The 18953-nt window shown below is 63.9% G+C and overlaps 1 protein-coding gene across 9 annotated transcripts in view; it reads left to right on the top strand.

Moving 5' to 3' along the window:
- CAMK2B (calcium/calmodulin dependent protein kinase II beta) overlaps positions 1-18953 on the top strand; it is an 82332-nt gene that overhangs the window by 51705 nt on the left and 11674 nt on the right. For 6 of the 9 annotated variants that reach the window (XM_053896903.1, XM_053896906.1, XM_053896902.1 and 3 more), the window contains exons 5-15: positions 1825-1890; positions 7581-7653; positions 10295-10397; positions 10488-10571; positions 11887-11981; positions 12136-12258; positions 12649-12732; positions 13336-13378; positions 14314-14388; positions 18535-18572; positions 18702-18773. In XM_053896903.1, coding sequence (XP_053752878.1) covers positions 1825-1890; positions 7581-7653; positions 10295-10397; positions 10488-10571; positions 11887-11981; positions 12136-12258; positions 12649-12732; positions 13336-13378; positions 14314-14388; positions 18535-18572; positions 18702-18773 — 856 coding nt within the window. The remainder of the gene's footprint in view (positions 1-1824; positions 1891-7580; positions 7654-10294; positions 10398-10487; positions 10572-11886; positions 11982-12135; positions 12259-12648; positions 12733-13335; positions 13379-14313; positions 14389-18534; positions 18573-18701; positions 18774-18953) is intronic. The other 3 variants (XM_053896908.1, XM_053896904.1, XM_053896910.1) reach the window with 1 other exon arrangement.

Raw genomic sequence — 18953 nt, 5'->3', positions numbered from 1 at the left:
CAAGTTTGGAGGCCGTATGGATTCAGGAGTTGATAGGTCTCCCCACTCCCACCCTGGGAATGTCACCAAGGCCTTGGGGACAGCTCAGAATCAGCCACGTTGTCCAGCTGCAGAAAGGGAGGACAGGAGGGGATGCCGGCCTCTGGATCAGGTCCTTTCTGGACAGCGTGAGATGCCACCCCCCCACCCCCCACCCAGCCACCAGCTCCCTGCCCTGTGGCCCTGGAGCACGTGGCCCCAGGTGCCCATCAGCACAGACAGGCTCCAGTGGACACAGGGACTCAGAGGGCCTGTCCCCAGCCCTGGGTGAGGCTTCCTAGGGTGGCTCCCTGTGTTCCTGCTGGGTCCTGGCCGGTACCTGGTGGCTTTCTTGCCTTTGCTCTGTGTTTAGACTCTGGGTCTGCAGAGCCTGACCTTTTTGCCGTGTGTGCAGAGAGATAACAAGGTCGCTTCTCCTAAGTTCTCGGGGTTCTGCCTCCCTTAGGTGGTCACCGGTTCTGAGTCTCAGGCTTTCCTGGTGGCAGAGTGGGGCCCTAAATGCTCCCACTCCCGGAGTCGTTGGAGTGGCCAGTGGGCTCGTGAGGCAGGCATCTAGCTGGAGTGGGGGCATGCTAACACCCAGCATGTCCTGTTTTCATTTTTCTCCACTGTTAAAGGAGAGCCCAGCCATGACAGGGTCACCCGTCCAGCAGTGCCCCTGCCACAGGCCACAGCCCTGAGCACTGGGCACAATGACGAGGCCCGACGAGAGCAGAAATGCGGATGGAGAGCCCACAGCCCCCAGGGCCGGTGTGGCTGCAGAGGGTGGGAAGCCTGGGCAGAGTCCTTTGATGGACTCAGAGCCTGCTGAGCCGGGTGAGGGGCTCGGGCGAACCCAGGGATGGCTCCTCCCTGCTCCCTGTGTATGTGTCCCTCACCCCATTGTCGTTACCTTTCTGCCCACACCATGTTTTCCAGCCCAAAAGACCCCAGGTTGTCTGGCATCTTTCTGGGTTCCCAGAGGCCCTGCAGGCAGTGGCTGCTGTCTGGGTATTCATCCGGATGGTAGGGCCTGAGGGACAGTCGCTGAGCAGGGACATGCAGACAGTGGCTGTGTGGGCAGAAATCCCACTCTCTTCCTAGACAGACTTTGAACACCTTGTGGTCTCACCCACCAGGGAGGCCAGGTCCACACACAGTCTCTTCTGGCCCCTTGCTCTGTGAAGAGACACATCTCTGGTTCTGGGGGACGTGAGGAATGAGCCAGATCTCTTCAGGTCTGGAATTAGAGTCACAAAGCCCAGGGAATATTGCAGAGGCCTGGCTCAAACTCCTGTGCTGCCCGCTATGCGAGCACCACTTAGATATCTGAGACTCGGTTTTCTGAGCATGATTGTGCTGTGTCCTGGAGCAGGGCTGCGAATGTCAAATCCTGCCACGTATACGGACTCGGTAAGCTGTCAGTCCTAGGTGACAATAGGGTGAAGGTGGAAGTGGTGATAGTGGAATCCTCCTAGGAGGGAGGAGGAGGAGGAGGACGAGAAGGAGGAGGTGGGGGACGGGCAGGAGGAGGAGGAGGAAGGAGGGGAGGTGGGGAGGGGGAAGAGGAGGAGGAGGGGGAGGAGGAGGAAGAGGATGAGTGGGCAGGGGGAGGAGGAGGGGGGAGGAAGAGAAGGAGGATGAGGTGAAGGAGGAGGAGGGGGAAGGAGGAGGAAGAGGACAAGGTGGAGGCAGAGGGGGAGGAGGAGGACGAGCCAGAGAAGTTGACATCAGCGGCTGTGACAGCGATGGAAGTGATGAGGGTGACTGGGTCTCCAGACTGACCTGTGTGTGCTCTGCCTGCAGGGTGACAGGTGGGGAGCTCTTCGAGGACATCGTGGCCAGAGAGTACTACAGTGAGGCGGATGCCAGGTGAGTGTGCAGCCCTCACTCCCCCTACCCTCTTCTCTTGCCAGCCCTGCCTCACCAGGCAGGCTGAGCAGGTTCCAAGAGCAGGGGGCAGGCGTGTCCTCCCGCAGAGCGGAGGCGTGGCTGGAGTCCAGATCTCCTGGGGTAGGAGCGGGCCCACAGAGTGGGTGCTTTCCCTGGGTGGCTGGAAGGGAGAGAGTGGACGGCAGCGTGTGACGGTGGCCCCTCCTGGCCTCCCCAGGATGCCCTCCCTGCCCGTGGCCCATGGCTGGCACCCAGCAGGCCTTCCTCCAGGAGCTGGGCAGTTTCCAAACGCTTCTCCAAAGAAGGCAGGAAGCCCTTTCTGTGCCGTCCTCCCCGGGGCGCAGACAGGAAGGGAAGCAGGGGAGGATCGAGCCTCCGGGACACATCTGCAGGCTCTCCTTTGAGGGGCGGTAGGCAGCAAGCCAGGGCCCGTGTGGAGGGACGGAAGGACTTTGGCTCCTTCCCCGTGAAGCCTCCGTGCAGCCCCTGACAGCCCTTCCTGCTGGGGTCAGACCGCACAGCAGGTGAGGGGCCCCGTTATCTGGGCACGCTGCTGGGGACCGCAGGGCCCTCCTCCCTGCAAGGCTGCGCCACCCCCCCCCCCCCCCGCCCCGTGACCTGCTGTGGCCCATGCTGGTGGCCGCATGCCCCCTGAACCCTGACCGTGCATCTCAGCTTGAAGAGTGCTGAGGCCGCTCCCCTGCCACCCGCCCACCCTGCTTGCCAGGGTCAGGAGACACTCACTTGACAGAGATAAAGGGGGACGGTGCCCATCTCCAGGCCGTGGACTTAACTATGGATGATTTTTATTTTTAATTTTTTGTGTTGTCTGTTCCTAAAAATTTTCCTTAATGAACATGTATTGCTTTTCTATTCAAGAAAATGAATGTTATTTTTAAAAGTAGCTTTTTGTGACTTGCTTGTGCACCCATGGGCGACCTTGCCCGTTGGTGACTGCCTGGGCTTGGTGAGAAGGTGCGAGCAGGTCCCCCAAAAACCCCGGGGGCTGCAGGCAGGTGGTCTGGCACAGTCACAGCCAGGGTTGGGCTGGGCTTCCCCTCCAGCCAGACTGCCCAGGGGCAGAGGGCAGGGCACAGGCCACTTTCTGGAGGCTCCTTGAGGAGCCCAGGGGTCTGGGAGTTGCCCATCCCCTTCAGGAGCAGGAAGACACAGCCCTCGTTTTCCTCTTTCGAGAAAAGCAGGAAGTGGAGCTGTGCTCCTGTCCTCAGAGCAGCTCGGGGGGGAACTTCCCAAGTGTGGGTACCTGCCTGCTGGCCCAATTGTCCTGGCATCTGCTAGGGCGGGAGGGGCTCTGGGGCCGGGACAGAAGGGTCCCAGCAGGCTGTCCCCAGACCAGGTCTCACCCCCCCCACCCCCTGGGGCAGCACAAGGTCAAGGAGGACTGCCTTCCAGTTCTGCCTCTGTTGCCGCCTGGCTTTCCCAGGGAGGTCGTATGCCTTCACTGGCCTCAGCACCCACTACTGCCTGGGGCCTGGCCCCGTCCCTGCATTCCGCAGTGGACAGTCGTGGCCGAGGGGTGATATGGCCTGCAGCCATATCTTGGCTGGGGGCCCCTGGATCCCTCTAGCCTGCCCACTGTGCCCTCCTCCCGTGCCCTGTGCCCACCCATGTCTCCACCCCATGCACATGCACATGCCCTGTGCACACATCCCACGCCCCACACTTTATGCATACACCCCAGGACCCCCACCCCAGGCTCCACACCCCACATCCCAGCATATACCCCAGGCCCTGACCCCAGGCCCCACACCCCACATCCCAGCATATACCCCAGGCCCTGACCCCACGCCCCACACCCCACATCCCAGTATATACCCCACACCTCAGGCCCCACACTCCATACCCCAGGTCCCACTCCCCATACCCCATACCACAAGCCCCCCAACACCTGTGGCCTCAGACCTCCTCCCTTACCTACCTGCCCCTGCTGCCTGCCTCTTGGCCTCGTCTCCAATACCTCCTCCAGCCATCAGCCCCACCCCTCAACTCCTGTGGACCTCTCCCGCCCCATCGGAGGGCAGGTATTCTTGGGGATGCTGTTGTGGAGGGCTCCGCTGTGTCAGGGGCCCCTTGGAACCGGCCCAAAAGAGACCCCACCCACAGGTGCCCAGGTGTCTCTCACAAAGCCTGCCTTGCTCATAGCCCAACTATGAGGAGGGGACGAGGGGGGCAGGGGACACTTGGGGAGTGCCTCCGGCTGGCCCCACTGATAAAATCCACACGCCTCCAGCTGCCTCTTCTCCTGGGAGCACCGGCCCTGCACTGACCTGGGGTGTCCCGCACCTGACCTTTGTGCTGCTGCTTTGTTTTCGGGCAGGAGGGCCTGGCAGAGTCTGGTGTGGACGTCCACGTGGTGGCCACCCGTGGGCATCGTCAGGAACTGTGGCAGACGTGATTGAGGCAAGCTCCCATCCTGGGAGGGCAGCGGTGTCGACTGCCTTTCTCGGGGGACCCGCCACCGAAAGGGGCCGGGGACCCAAGACGCCAGCCGCATGGGGTGGACGCGGAGCTCCGGCCCCGAGCAAGTTAACTGGCAGCCCTTCCGGGGGCCTCCAGGGCCGAGCTGCTCACAGCCCAGCGTCCCCGGGGGCTTGTAATGTGTCCAGTCTCTGCAGGAGGTGGGAGCCCGGGAGGAGTTGCTAATCCAGAAGGCCAGAGACTGGTCTCGGGGAGGAAGTCAGATCTTGACTTGGTAGTTTGTGGGGGACTGAAGGGTCTCTTTTCAGAGCAGGGAGAGCAAAGTTCAGAACATTTAGAACCCTGCTTTTAAAAACCTAAAAGCTGTGTGGCTCCTGGGAGATGTATGAGAGCCCCTGGGACTCTGGCTCCCGAGGGGGAGGGGTGTGGCAAGGGCACAGCTGGGGTGACCTCAGAGCCTGGACCCTGAGAATATAGCAGCCAGGACTCCGCCAGCATCTGGAATGCACTTGAGAACAGCTCTGACCACAGAAAAGCCCTCTGAGGAAGACGGTACAATGTGAGCCGAGGCAGGAGGCAGACAGCACCTCGTGACTGGCCAGGTGACCTCATGTCCGCCACGGCCATGGTCTCAGCTGGGAGTGGTGAGGTGGCCGGTGTGCGGTCCCCGGAAACCCTGAGCGGGCAGGGTTCCCCAGAATGGGCGTCTGCAGGCCGTGGAGGCAGCTCCCACGTTGGTCCTGGACACCGGCTGGCACGGCTGCACGGGCAGGGAGGCCCCACACAGCTTTCTCTCGGGGACGCGGTGTGCTTAGCTAGCTGGTTCCTGAGCACCCGGGACCCCTGCCCTTCCATTTCTCCATCAGGGTGGCCGTGAAGCCCCTGGAGCAGGGTCTGTCCTGAGTTGTAGGCCTTGATTTCAGCCACATGGCCAAGTCAGACCCGTGATGGTCCTGGGGTGACACAGACACTGTGCCAGCTCAGGCGCTGTGGTCTCACATCTCTGGCGACGGTTTGGGCCCTGCATCCCCAAGAGGGGACGAGGAGGAGGGCAGGGGGTGAGCCTACCCCCTCCGAGCCAACATCATCCATCTGTCCTATGGCAGATGGACCCGTGGTTCCAACAGATGTTTTCGGAATGTCTTCTGCTGGATGGGGCGAGGGACACAGTGCAGAGGAAAGGGCCACGCCTCTACTGTCACAGAGGCCACAGTTCAGTGCAGAGACACTCACACAGAGGACGCAGCTGCCGTGTGGCTGCAGGGGGGTGACCAGCATGGGGGAGTCCACAGGGTGTTGTCCAGGGTCAGATCCAGGAAGGGTCTCGAGGGTGAAAGTGGAAGATGGGCCAGACCCCAAGCGAGACAAGCAGTGATCCCAGAGGTCTGAGCTTGAAGCCAGATCACCCAGGGCTTACAGGAGCGGCCAGGGGCCCAGGAAACACCTGCTGTGGGCTGTGAGTTCAGCTGGGGCACTGGGGGAGGGCAGGGCACACAGCTGGGCACACAGACGCACAGCCAAGGCCGAGCTGCAGCAGCACAGGATAGGGCCAGTCTAGCAGGGGCCTCCCTCGCCCCAAGTGGGTGCTGCAGTGTGCGGGCGTCTGGGGGCCTGCAGCCGAGCACTGTGCACACACACTCCGGGTGGCAGGTCTCTGGAGGCTGGCAGAGTCCTCCCCTGCCTGGGCCCTGGCTAGGTGGCCTCAGTGGCAAGTGCTGGTGGCCTGCCCTAACCTCAGAAGAGGGGCCCAGGAGAGCTTCCCAGACCTCATGGCCAAGCTCTGGCCAGCAGATTAGGTCTCCCGGATGAGCTTGCAGTGGGAGATCAGCCCATGGGGGCTGAGCCCATGGCTGCAGTAACAGGGTCTGGTGGTGGCTGGATGTGGGCCTGGTGCCACCAGGACAGGGATGAGGGTCACAGGGGACTGCTCCAGGCAGATGAGGGCTATGTGAGTCACAAGAACAAGGAGGCAGTTTCTGGGAGTGAGTTAGGCCAGGCCACGGGGACAGGAGTATCAGGACATAGAGACAAGAGGCCCCAGGACACAAGGGCAGGAGAGTCAGGACATGGGAGGGGGGCTGTGGCCCACAGCTTTGGCCCTGGCTTCTTCTGACCCCCACAAAGCTCACGAACCTGTCACCATCGGGGGTCCAAGGGCGTGGCTTCTGCAAGGAGGACACCCAAGTTTCCTTTTTTATGCAGCTGGCGGATGGTTTCCAGAGGTGGCCAGAACTATTTGAGGAGCAGATCTGGTCCCTTGCCCCCTCTCTGAGTTTGCTGTCAGGAAAACAGAGCTGACCCTTCCAGCTGACCCTCAGTCAGGGTCCAGCCGTGGCAGGAGGCGTTCTGAGGCAATCTGCATCCCTCACTCACCCCCACCCAGAGGGGCTGTGACTGAGACCCTGGGTGGTAGGCTCCCGGTGGCCTGTGCCTGGCTCTGGGGGCAGCTGGAAACGGTCCGGACACCTGGGGCTATCTGGGGGCAGCAGGCAGGCCCAGGTCTCAAGGTGCTGTGTGCACAGAGGCAGGGGGGCGGGGTCCCCTGGGGCTGGTGTGCAGCAGTGTTGCTGACGCACAGGTGTCCAAGGTGCCTGAGAATAACCCTGACCTCTCCCTCCAGCCAGTCCTCCCAGACTGCTCCCTGGCTCGGGGCTCCGGGCAGAGCTGGGCTGCCTCTGTGCCAGGAGAACTTCCGTCCCCCCCAGGCTGCTACGGAGTTGAGCCACCAGCAGCCGTGTGGATGTTCAGGGCTGTTGGAACAGCACCTGCTCCAACACCTGAACGACTGGCCGCAGTGTCGGCACCGCCCGGGACAGAGCGAGGCCCTCTCCTCCTCTCCCCCTGCAAGCCTGCCCGACAGGGTGTGGGCTCAGCCCTGGCCTCCCTCTCAGGGGCCACTGGCTCAGGGTCAGGCTCGGTTGGCATGCGCCTGGGGAGGTGCCCCCAGAACAGGGATGTTTCCTCTGAGTGTCCCTTCCGTGAGCCTGGTCAGAGGAGAAGGCAGGGCGAGGGGTGAAGGGGGCCTGGCCATGCCTTGTGCCGACCTGTGGGGGTGAGGCAGGAGCCCCAGAGGCCCCCTTCTGGCTGGCGTCTCCTCTCTTATATGGCAGGCAACATCTCGATTCCCTGCTCCCCTGTGAGCCCGCCAGGCAGGGGACCCCACCCCAGTGCCATACACACCTGCCCACCCCTCAGGCCACTCTCACTAATTACCCTGCTGTTTGCCACAGTCACTGCATCCAGCAGATCCTGGAGGCGGTTCTCCATTGCCACCAAATGGGGGTCGTCCACAGGGACCTCAAGGTGAGTCCCCCACCCTGCTCTGTGCCAGGTGTCTGTTGTCTGTACCTGCATGTCTTGCGAAAGGAGACCCCGGAGGAGCAGTGAGCATGCCAGGAAATGCTGTGTGTGTGGGGACATGTGCACGTATGTGTGTGCATGAGCAGATGTGTGTGAGAACATGTGCAGGTGTGCATGTGTGTACTTGTGTGGGTATGTGCGTATGTGTGCACAGAGGCAGGAGAAACATGTGCTCACATGTATGTGTGTTTGCACGCATGTGTGTGCATGCGTGTCCGTGTGATGGTGTGTGTGCATGAAGGTGTGTGTGTGCATGAGTGTGAGGTGTGTGCCTGAAGGTGTGTCATGCATGTGGGTGCATGCAGACGTGTGTGTGCGTGCATACGTGTGTGTGCATGAAGGTATGTGTGAAGTGTGTATGTCATGCATGTGTGTGCATGAAGGTGTGTGTGCGTGCGTGAAGGCGTGTGTGCGTATGCATGTGTGTGAGGTGTGTGTGCATGAAGGTGTGTGTGTGTGCATGCATGTGTGAGCACAAAGGTGTGTGTATATGTGCATGCATGTGTGTGTCTGCACATGTCCCTCCAGACCCCTCCAGGGTCCAGGATTGAGAGAGGGCAGGTGTCAAAAATCAGCCTATGTCTACTTGGGGTGTTTCTTTCTGGGCTCCAGGTGAGGCTCAGACCTGGCGTGGGGCATGCAGGTAGGGCTGATGCCAAGGGAGCAGGGGGTGAGGGGCCGGCCTCCCTGCTCTCTGCCAGTGTCCAGCCCAGGCTGCAAGTCTCTGCTGCCCCAGGCTCAGCTCTAGGCAAACTGGTTTGTCACCTGCAGGGCACAGCATGGCCTCAGGAGGAACAGCAGCCCTCCTCCTCCCCCTCCCCCTCCCCTGCCTCCTAGTCTGTCCAAGCTGTGTTCCTGTTGGCTTTTTCTCTGGGGTGGGGGTGGGCGTGGGCCTGTCATTCCTGCAGAGAGTCCCCAGGTGGCCTTTGAGACCAGCCTTCCCATGGGATGTGTGCTCACACTGAACGGGGTCACACCTTCCTTGGGCCACCAGGGTGTGTGTGTGTGTGAGAGAGAGAGCTGATCTTTGTGGCGCTGCTCTGGGGACGAGGTCCCGCCAGGAGCAGGCTCAGGACCCCCTCTCTGCATGTCCCACATGGTCCTGTGGCCCTCTGTGCCTGCGCTGCCGGCCTGCCTTGTCATGAGTCTCCCCTCTGTCACCGTATTTGGTAGGCTCAGGACCTCCAAGCATCCCTTGGAGGCATGCATCCCCACCTTGTTCATGATTCATAGCTATCTTTGGGGCCACGGTAGTGCTCCCCACAGCCCAGCTGTGACCCCGGGGGCAAACAGCACCCTTCAGCCTCCCGCCACGTGTGAAGGGCTGAGTGCCCTCCTCTGGAGAGGGCCCTGCCTCCTGGTCTCCTGACTGGGACAGAGCCCCAGAGGCCCTGCCATGGTGGGTTTGCTCTCAGCCAAGGCAGGGAGAAGGGAGGGAGGAGAGCGCACAGGGGCTGCAGGGGGCGGGGCTCTGCTGCATCCCCTCCTTTCCCAGGATCCCCAGCCCTTCCCTGAGACCAAGCTCACTTAAGTCTTGCTTCTCAGGAGTGTGGTTTTGTTCTCTCTGATCTGTGGAATTCAGGTCAACCCCCCTGGCCGGCCACAGCTGTGCCCCTGCTCTTTCAGACTGCTTCATGTGGGTGCAGGAGGAGGTGGGGGGGCCTCCTACCTGGCTCACGTGGGCAAAATGAAGGTGTTCAGGGGCCTCCAGGCTGTGCTGGGTGGGTAGGGCCACATGTCCCCATCATGTGTCTTCTGTAGGGATGGAGCCCAGAGGGTCCCTGGTTCCTGCCACAGGGCAGCATCTTTGATGGGTTCCAAGGGCCTCTTATCACGATCTAACACGTCAGGGTTACAAGCAGCGTTTACACAGTTGTGTGGGTGGTGTTTACCCTGAAATGGCAGTGTGGTCTCAGTGGGCCTCCCTTTTGGGAGGGTGGCCTGGTGAGGGGGCTGAGGGCCCCAGGAGCCCCTGGCCTGGTCACCGATGGGGAAGTCCAGAGGCTACCACCGCGGGAGGTGGCCGGGCCAGGACGGAAGGGGCCCTGTGTACAGGACTCAGTGTACAGGGACCCTGTTGGGCCCTCGGGCCACATGTCCCAGGTCAAGGACGGCAGCCCCCTTGGTGCTCTTGTGGGATGGGGACGAATGTCATTTCAGCTTGAGCAAGGCTGCTGCTCCTTGAGGCCAGGCGGGCGGGGATGGGGCCTGCGACGGGCCTGTCCCGCCTGGGGGTGGGACAGCCAAGCCAGGGGGACTTGGTGGGCTGATGTTCCGAGGTGCCCGGGCTATGGGGCCCGTGGTCCTCCTCCGTGCCCTCTGGGGTCACCATCCTCAGGTAGCCCCCCACCGTGTCTCAGCGCCCAGATGGGGGCGTGGGGTGGGGATGCTACCTGCTAGGGCTTGTAGGGTGCCTTTAGTCCGGTCGCCTCCCTGGGTGTGAGCCCACTCCCCTCTGTCCCCGGGAAGGTCACAGGGTGTCAGCCACGCCCAGGGTGGCCCCCACAGGGCAGCCTGCAAACCGCTCCCTCCGTGACGCCCCGGGTGTAACCACACGCCCACTGGCTCGTCGCCTTCCCTGCAGCCTGAGAACCTGCTCCTGGCCAGCAAGTGCAAAGGGGCTGCAGTGAAGCTGGCGGACTTCGGCCTGGCCATCGAGGTGCAGGGGGACCAGCAGGCGTGGTTTGGTGAGTGTCCTGGTGGGCTGGGGTGGGGGTGGAGGTGGGGCGGGGGTCAGCTGCCACCTCAGCCCTCACACTTCTCCTCCTTGTCTGCAGGGTTCGCTGGCACGCCAGGCTACCTGTCCCCAGAGGTCCTGCGCAAGGAAGCATATGGCAAGCCGGTGGACATCTGGGCATGCGGTGAGGCCTCCGTGTCGGTGGGTGGGGCCTCGGGGAGGGAGTCATGGGCCTATGCCACTTGGGCTGTGCCAGACCCGCCCCTGGGCTGCCCCCAGCCAGGGGGCCCCTCCCCACTCACAGAAGCCCACCTCCCCAGTGAAAGGCCTGGGTGCAAGGATGGCAGGGTGCTGGAGGGGTAGGGGGCTGTGCAGGCCACTCTGGCACGGCTGCCTGAGGATCCCCTGCAGAGCTGAGCACCTGAGGTGACACTTCAGGGGTGGGGGGAGCACTTGAGGACCCCAGTGCCCTCATGTGGCTCACTGGCTCTGGGCAGGGTCCCCATCGCAGCCAAGGCCAAGGCCACCGCAGCTGTTAAGTGCAGGAGCTGGGCCTCTGACCCCCTGTCCCCTGGTGGGGAGAGCAGTGTGCCCTGACTGGTGTGTCACTGCACTTGTGTTCCAAGGGCACAGGGATGGGCTCTGCTGGGTGTGGGGCTCAGGTAGGGGTTGTGGGGTCTGGGGAGTGTGGGGTGGGGGTGGGGCTGCCTAGTGGGGGGCTGGGGGTGAGGCACCAGTGGGGGCTGAGGGGTTCTGGGAGGCTGCGGGTGTGGGGGACCTAATGAGTGGGGGCCTGAGGTTGGAGGTCTGCGGGGGTGGAGACTGAGGGTAGGGGCTGGGGTCAGAGACTTCGAGGGCGGGGCGGGGGCTTTGGGGTGGGGGTAGGGGCTGGGGGTGGGACTGCGTGGTGGTGGGCGCTGGGGTGCAGGGGCTTCAGGGGCGAAGGCAGGGGCTGGGGACTGCAGGGATAGGGGGTGGGAGCAAGGACTTGGTGGTTTGGGCCTGGGAGTAGGCGCTGGGGGCGGGGCTTCGTGGTGGTGGGCGGGGTTGGTGATGGGCTGGGGGCGGGGCTTCGTGGTGTTGGGGGCGGGGTAGGGGCAGCGGGGGGGTGGGGGCGGAGCTGCGTGGGGGCGGGGCTGGGGGCGGGGCTGCGTGGTCCTGGGGGATGGGGGCTGGGGGGCGCCTGTAGGGGTAGGGGCTGGGTGCTGGGGGGCTGGAGGTAGGATCTGGGGGCGGGGCTACATGGGGGCGGGGAAGGGACTGCGGGGATAGGGGCTGGGGGCGGGGCTGCGTGGTCGGGTGTTAGGTGTAGGGGCTGGGGGCGGGGCTGCGTGGTGGTGGGGGCGGGGCTGGGGCCTGCAGGGGAAAGGGCTGAGGGCGGGGCTGCGTGGGGGCGGGGGCTGGGCGGGGCTGGGCGGTGGTTGGGAGGGGGCGGGGGCTCTAGGGGTAGGTGCTGCGGGCCAGGCGGCAGCCTGAGGCCGGCTTTCTGCTTTGCGCAGGGGTGATCCTGTACATCCTGCTTGTGGGCTACCCGCCCTTCTGGGACGAGGACCAGCACAAGCTGTACCAGCAGATCAAGGCGGGGGCCTACGATGTGAGTGCTGGGACCCCGCCCTGTCGGGGCGGGGGGCAGGGAATGGGCGGGACCACCTCCCCAGAATCATGACCTGGATGAGATTCCTCAGAGAATTCGGGCTTTTGCCTGGGGTGGGGGCTTCAGGCTCTCCCACGTGTTGCTTTCTTTCTAGTTTCCATCCCCCGAGTGGGACACGGTCACTCCTGAAGCCAAAAACCTCATTAACCAGATGCTGACCATCAACCCCGCCAAGCGCATTACCGCACACGAGGCGCTGAAGCACCCGTGGGTCTGCGTAAGTGTCCCCAGCGCGTTGACCCCGCTCCTTGCCTCTGACGGGCCCCCTGGTCTGCTGGGCACGGCACAGGCACAGGCCTCAGTCTCTGGGAGGACAGGGCTCTGGGGGTAGAGAGGCCCCGTCCCTCATGTAAGGGAACAGAACGTGGAGGCTGACAAGGGACAAGCCAGGGGGCCATGGGTCGGGGACACAGCCGTCTGGGGTGCCAGCAGGGTGAGCATGAGGTGGGGGCAGGCAGGCTGTAAGGGGTGATGCACTGGGGCCAGGCAGCAGCTGGGATGGATGGCCTCCTGCTGGCCCCCGTAGGTGCCACGGCCCTGTTGTCCCTCTCCCTGATCCCCATCTCAAGTCGCCTCAGGTGCAAAGCTAACACCTCTCTTTCCACAGCAACGCTCCACTGTGGCCTCTATGATGCACAGGCAGGAGACTGTGGAGTGCCTGAAGAAGTTCAATGCCCGAAGAAAGCTCAAGGTGAGACCCGGCCCAGCCACCCCGGCCCCTGCCTGCTGACCCCACCCCCCCTGGGGGTGTTGCCCTTGACAGCCCCAGGCTCAGAGAGGCCAGAGGGGTCCTGGCTGGCTTGGTAAGGGGAGGCACAGGGGTCCCAGTGACCTTAGCACCGCCCCAGACCAGATGTTCCAGGTGGACTCAGCCCCCACATGACAGTGACACTGGAGGTGCACAGAGCCTGCCCGTGGGCCAGGTGCCCCCTAGGGCATGCTGTGCACCTGGTCGCTGCTGCTTGCTTTCGTGTGAGCCAGCAGCCAGCCGCAGACCCTAGTGGGCTTGGTGAGGAGAGCACCCTAGCTGGTGCCTGGGGGTCAGGGGGAGGTGGCAGGGGGCTGACCTGTGGGAGGCCAGCCCCTCGTGGGTCTCCCCGGAGCACTACTGCAGGCAGGAGGGCTGTGGTCAGTGGGCAGCTGCTGTCTCAGCTCTGCAAGAAGGAGGCCTGGCCATGCAGCTGGCACTTTTGTAGTCTTGTGTCTACAAGGCTGTGACCCTGATTCTGCCCGGGCACCCAGAGCCTGAGGTCGGGGCTGGGATTCCTGGTCTCAGCTATATGTCTCTCCCCAGGGTGCCATCCTCACCACTATGCTGGCCACGAGAAATTTCTCAGGTGAGAACAGTCTTCGCCCCGAAGAGAAGGCTCACCACCGACCTGTGGCCCACGGCCCACCCCTCTCACCCCGATGGCCCTTCTCCTCCACTGCTCAGCAGCCTGGCCTTCTGTCCTCTGAGGGCAGCGAGGCCTGGGCTCCATGGGCGACACCCCGGGGTCCGCCCTCCACCCCCACTCGGCCCCGTCCCTGCGTGTTGGGTCTCTGTGTCCTCGCCTGACGCCCAGTGTCTGAGCTGCCTGCCACCTGGGCCACAGCTCTGTGTGTCTGTCCGGGTGTTGGTCGGCACCTCTGTGGCCTCGTTGTTGTCCTGAACCCTCTGAGCACCCGTTCTGTGTGTGGGAGGGGAGAGGAGAGCCCGGGACCTCCCTGCTGAGCTTTGGACATGCTGGCGGCCGCCCACCTGGGGCACTGAGGGTGGGTGGGGCTGGGAGCGTGCGGCTGCTCTAGGGGGTCTGTCAGCGACCCCAAGGCCAGGGGCCCCGGCAGGCCCGCTGGGCACAGCGTCTCCCTGAGGGGCAGGTCACCCTCTGGCTGTCCTGTGGTTGTCTGTCGCCCGCGTCGTCGGGTGCGGGAGCGTCTGGGGTCCGTTCTTGTCCGTTTGTATTCAGCACCCCATCCTGTTACTTTTGCTGCAGGGAAGGGGGGGCATGCTGTCACACCAACACTAATAGGACCTGTCCTGTGCGCACACCCACCCAGTGGGTGCGAGAAGCCCCCGCGGGGGTTTTCTAAGGAGAAAGGAGGCAGACGCTTTCCAACTGTCACTTGGTCTGGGTCCTGTTCCCACTCTCCTGTGAACGGGACTCTGGAGCCATTCGCCACCCAACCGTGGACTCTAATCTTCTTCTGCTTCCTTTGTCTCTCCCCCTCCCTTCCCCTGCCCGCCCCGTCTGTGTCCGCCCCTCCCTCGTCTCTAACCCGGTGCTAACAGTGGGCAGACAGACCACCGCTCCAGCCACAATGTCCACCGCGGCCTCCGGCACCACCATGGGGCTGGTGGAACAAGGTAGATGTTCTTGACCAGGGTCCCGCCTGTCGGCACGCAGCCCCCTCGCTGCACGCAGCTGCCGGCTGGGCCTCCAGGGCCACCCCAGAGGCCCCGGGAGCCCCCGCTCCCGCTGTGCACAGGTCCCACAAGGAGGGTCTCAGACCCCACCTGCTAAAGGAGGGGACGGGCTAGGTGACCCCTAAGCCGTGCCTCCGCCCACACTCATTTCATTGAATCTTGGTCCTGGCCCCTGAGTCTGGGGGTCAGGAGACCCCTCTGGTCAGAGCCCTTTGCTCTCTGATCTCTCTCCCCACTTGTCTGTCAAGACCCCCGTTCCCAGTGACCTTGACTGCCCATAAGAAACCTCAGGGTTGCTGCTGGGTCCGAACCCTGAATGGGGGGCCCCAGGGAAAAAGGCACTGAGGCAGAGACCCTGCCCCACGCGAGCCCTGTCGCCCGCTCCGGCCAGCCCCGACCACCCAGCTGTGACCTTAGCCAGAGCCCCAAGGGGTGGCAGACCCCAGGACCTGTTGCTGGAGCAGCGTGAACTGGGGGTGGGCAGGGTTAGGGTGCACGGAGCCAGCCAAGGGCCGATCCCAGGACTCCCCAGATGGAGCTGCGGGGCCTGGCGTCCTGCCATTGCCTTGTGCTTTGCCTTGGGGCGGGGTGGAGGCCTCACCCCCCACCCCGTCCACCCCAGCTCTTGCCTCGAGATCCCCCCGCCGGGTGTGCAGCCCCGCCTGCCCAGCTGGAGGGCCCCTCTTCCCAGCCACCACCCCATGGGATGCTCAGGGGAAGGCCGCCCTGGGGAAGGAGGGTCTGTGCCCCTCCTGTGAGTGCAGCAGACCTGTCCAGCAGGCGAGGCCCTACCCAGAAGGATGTCTTTGGCTTAATGTCCAGAGCCTTTCTAGAGCGGGTGAGGGGAGGAGAGCGAGGAGCAGGGAACCTAGGCGCTCCTGGGGAAGAGCTGCTGTCCAGCCACAGTGAGCGAGACCTCTGGCTGCTCTCTGCCGAGGGCCCTTGCCTGCAGCCCGCCTGCCAGCAGTGGATGTGCACCGCATGAGGCCGTGTGCATGTGCAGTGCCCTGGGCGCCGAGGGCCGCTGTGTCCCTGGTGCGGTCAATGCATGAGGACGGAGCCCAGCATGGCTGTCCCGGGTGACTGGTGTGCAGACGGGGCAGAGGCTGGGCCCGCCCTGTGGGCTGAGGGCCCCCTGCTAGGTCAGCCCAGCTCAGCCAGCAGCACTGGGCTGGGGGGGTCTCAGCTTCAAGGCCATTGCCCCTCCACGGGGGCGGCCCCCTGGGGGACATAGCACCTGGGCCAGAGGAGCCCTAGGGGTCTTTGTAGAGACAGATGCTGAGGCTCATGGGAGTGTCTTGGCCTTCCTCAAGAAGGGGGCAGGAGGGGGCAACCGTGGCCTGGCCTGAGGACCCCCGGTGGGTGGGCCAGAAGGTCTCTGTGTATCTATCAGGGCTCTGGGGCGCCTGTTCAGGCCTCCGTGGCACAGAGAGAACAGCCTGTGCTTTCGAGTGCCAGTGTAAACGGGGGTTGACGAGGACCTGGAACCGATCCGGGTGGAGCCGTGAACTCTTCCAGGAGCTGCTTCCAGGGAGGGCACAGCTCCAGTCCATGCTGCGCCCACACTCGCAGATGCTGGTTAGAGGTGGCTCCTGGGGGCAGGGTTTGGGATCTGGGTGAGAGGATTGGTGTCTGCTGTCGGGCTTTCCGGAGCCCGGGCCCTGGTGGAGCCGTCCGAGTCCCCGGATGGGTGTTGCCGTGTTGAGTAGCACAGTCTGGGATTTGACTGAGTCAGGGACTGAGGGGAGTACCCACGTAAGACCCAGGTCTGTCCCAGGGTCTCCATCTGCCTCCGCCCAGGGCCTGGCTTCGGGGCAGGGTGGGGGGGGTGGGCAGTGCCGACCGCATCTCCTCAGGGCGCCGAGCCAGCCCTGGGCTGCACCACTCTGATGCCGAGCCCACAGGGTGCCGCAGGGCCCGGCTTAACTTTGGGTGCGGGGTCAGCTTGCCTGCCTGCTCACCTGCCTTGATGCGCGCGCCTTCAGAGGGGCTGGGGGCCTTCCTCTCCTGGTCCCTGGAGGAGACCCGCCCCCAGCTGGTGGGCCCAGGAGGAGGGGTCCCCGCATGACTCCCACTTCAGAGGAGTTGGGCTCTGCCTGCGCACTGGACGCCGGGGTGGGGGTGGGGGGTCAAGGGAGCGGACGGCTGAGGTCAGTGTGGGTCAAGGGGCCATGCTGATCGCTAGGTCAGGAGCCAGGGCTCCGTGTGCAGGGCTGGCCCACCACTCCCCGATCCCTGCCGCAGGAAGTGGCTCCGAGAAGGTGGCATTTTTGGTGCTGGGACGTTTTTGGGTCTCGGCTGGCAGGGCAACAGGACACAGTTCTGATCCAGCTTCCCCAGGATCGGGAGGCTGAGATGCAGAGCAGGCAGGCCTGGGGGGCAACGAAAGGGGTGGCCTGTTGTCCCTTCGCTTACTGGGACCCCAAGACACCTCTCACAGAATGAGGACCACTGGACACGGAGCTGGGCCAGGAGGCAGGCTCTGTGGTGCAATGCTGCTCCCTGGATCCTGGGGGAGGAAAGGATGGTTGTGGGGGGAGGGCTGGGAACAGACACTGCACCCAGGGTGGCTCTCCAACAGTCCCACAGCGCCCTCTGGCCCAGCACAGTCACCTGTGTCCCTGCCCAGAGCCCAGAGGGCAGCGATGGGTGACTGCAGAGAGGAAGGTGGTTAGCAGGCAGCGGCCCAAGGCCTGGGACCCCCCTTGGCTGCTGCATTGGGGACCCGACGGTGGTTCTCAAAGTGAAGCAGAGTTAGGATCCTCCACGACAGATGACAACTGAACAGATACCACACCCACCTCCCCCCACCCACCCCACCCCCAGAGGTCTGGGGTGGACCTGGGTGGTTCTGATGCTGCTGGCGTGGAGACCCCACTTTGAGAACCACTGCATTTCTCTGGGCCCAAGCGTTCACAGGGTCTGATGTCACAGCCCCGAGTGGGCGTCCCTCCGGGGACATTCCTGGCAGCGAGGGGTCCTGGGCCAGGCCCACTGGGGACCACCCTGGTCCTGCTGAGCTGGCGGCTCCGCTTCAGGGCTGGCTGGGGGAGAGGGGGGCGGGGGTCTTGACCACCCTGGACCTTACCCCTCCGGCGTCTGCCCCCGGGGAGCGTGGGTGGGGTGGGCAGGACCAGGCTGAGTCCTGGGCCGCACTCCAGACCCTGACCTGACCATACGAATCCTGTTTTTTTTCTTTTCCTCACTACTCTGTCCTCACCTTTCCCTTCCTGTGAGGTAAGTTGACTTCCTGTGTTCCGAGGTTCTACCATCAAAACTAACCATTCAGGAGAGCACAGATGTGGGCAGGGTGGGCTCGCACAGGAGAGAGTGAGGTGAGGGCTAGTCTGCCCCAATCTCTGTGGGGTCAAGTGGGGTGACACAGGCCACCTGCCCAGCATTCGACAGGTGGTGGGAGCCTGGGACCCTCCCCCAAGGGTATCATCCTGCTGAACCCACTCAGAGCCCAGGGTCCTCAGGCGTGGTCGGAGAGGCCCGTGTTGGCACCGATGTTGCCAGAGCAAGGCCAGGACTGGTTCACGAAGAATGAGGCAGCCCCTTGGGTGCTCTTAGCCGGGGGGTGGGGGCACAGCCAGGGGCCCGAGTCCTGTTGGCTGAGAAGGGGCCAGGAGGCTGAGAGCAGGCAGGCCCCTGGGGTTGGGACGAGCCCCTCCCTGGTTGGGTGGCCAGTTACAGCCCACCACCCCTGCTCAAGAACACAGAGAAGGGCAGACAGATATCCCCACCCCACCCTGGTGCCCCGTCCTGTGTTCCTATCTGGGGCGGGGCCCTGGTGGGTGGGGGGATCTCTGTGTCCTGCAGGGTCATGGTGCATGGCCCGGGGAAGGAACCTGTCCTGGGAATGAGGGTGTTGGGCAGGCCTCTCCAGGATGGCCCACAGGCCTGCTTTGTCCCTGCTGGCCACAGAAGCCATTCTGCCTCAGGACCTCGGGTCACTCGCCTGCCCACTTGCTCTTGGGGGCCCCCAGAGCCTGGCCGGTCCCTGAGGTCACCTCACACTGAGGGCTGGGTGGTGTTGGCCCCAGGCCCTTTGCTCATGTTGCCTGTTTTGTCCTCATGCAGCAGCCAAGAGCTTACTCAACAAGAAAGCGGACGCGGTGAAGGTGAGTGCGCTAGGCCCTGGGGGGAGCCCTGACCCTGCCGCTTGGCCCTCCCCCACCGCCCTGCAGGGCCTCCCTCTAGGCCAGGCAGGTTCCCCTTGTCCCTCTAACCTCCTCTCCCTCTCTCCACAGCCCCAGACGAACAGCACCAAAAACAGTGCAGCTGTGACCAGCCCTAAGGGGACACTCCCTCCAGCCGCCCTGGTACTGAGCCCCTCAGCCCCCTGCTTCCGGCCCTCTCGCACCCCTGCCATGTGGTGGCCACCTGTCCAGAGGCCTGGGGTGAAGGTGGGGTCCAGCCCCGGCCTGTCTCTGGTGGACGCCTGGTCCTCCAGCCCCCTTTACCTCTTCGGTGTGAAATGAGGGCCAAGCCCCTTTCAGGCG

Source organism: Panthera pardus, unplaced genomic scaffold (genome assembly GCF_024362965.1).
Source record: "Panthera pardus isolate Hobbes unplaced genomic scaffold, ASM2436296v1 HiC_scaffold_8, whole genome shotgun sequence".
NCBI lineage: Eukaryota > Metazoa > Chordata > Mammalia > Carnivora > Felidae > Panthera > Panthera pardus.
This window is presented reverse-complemented; position numbering and strand designations above follow the sequence as displayed.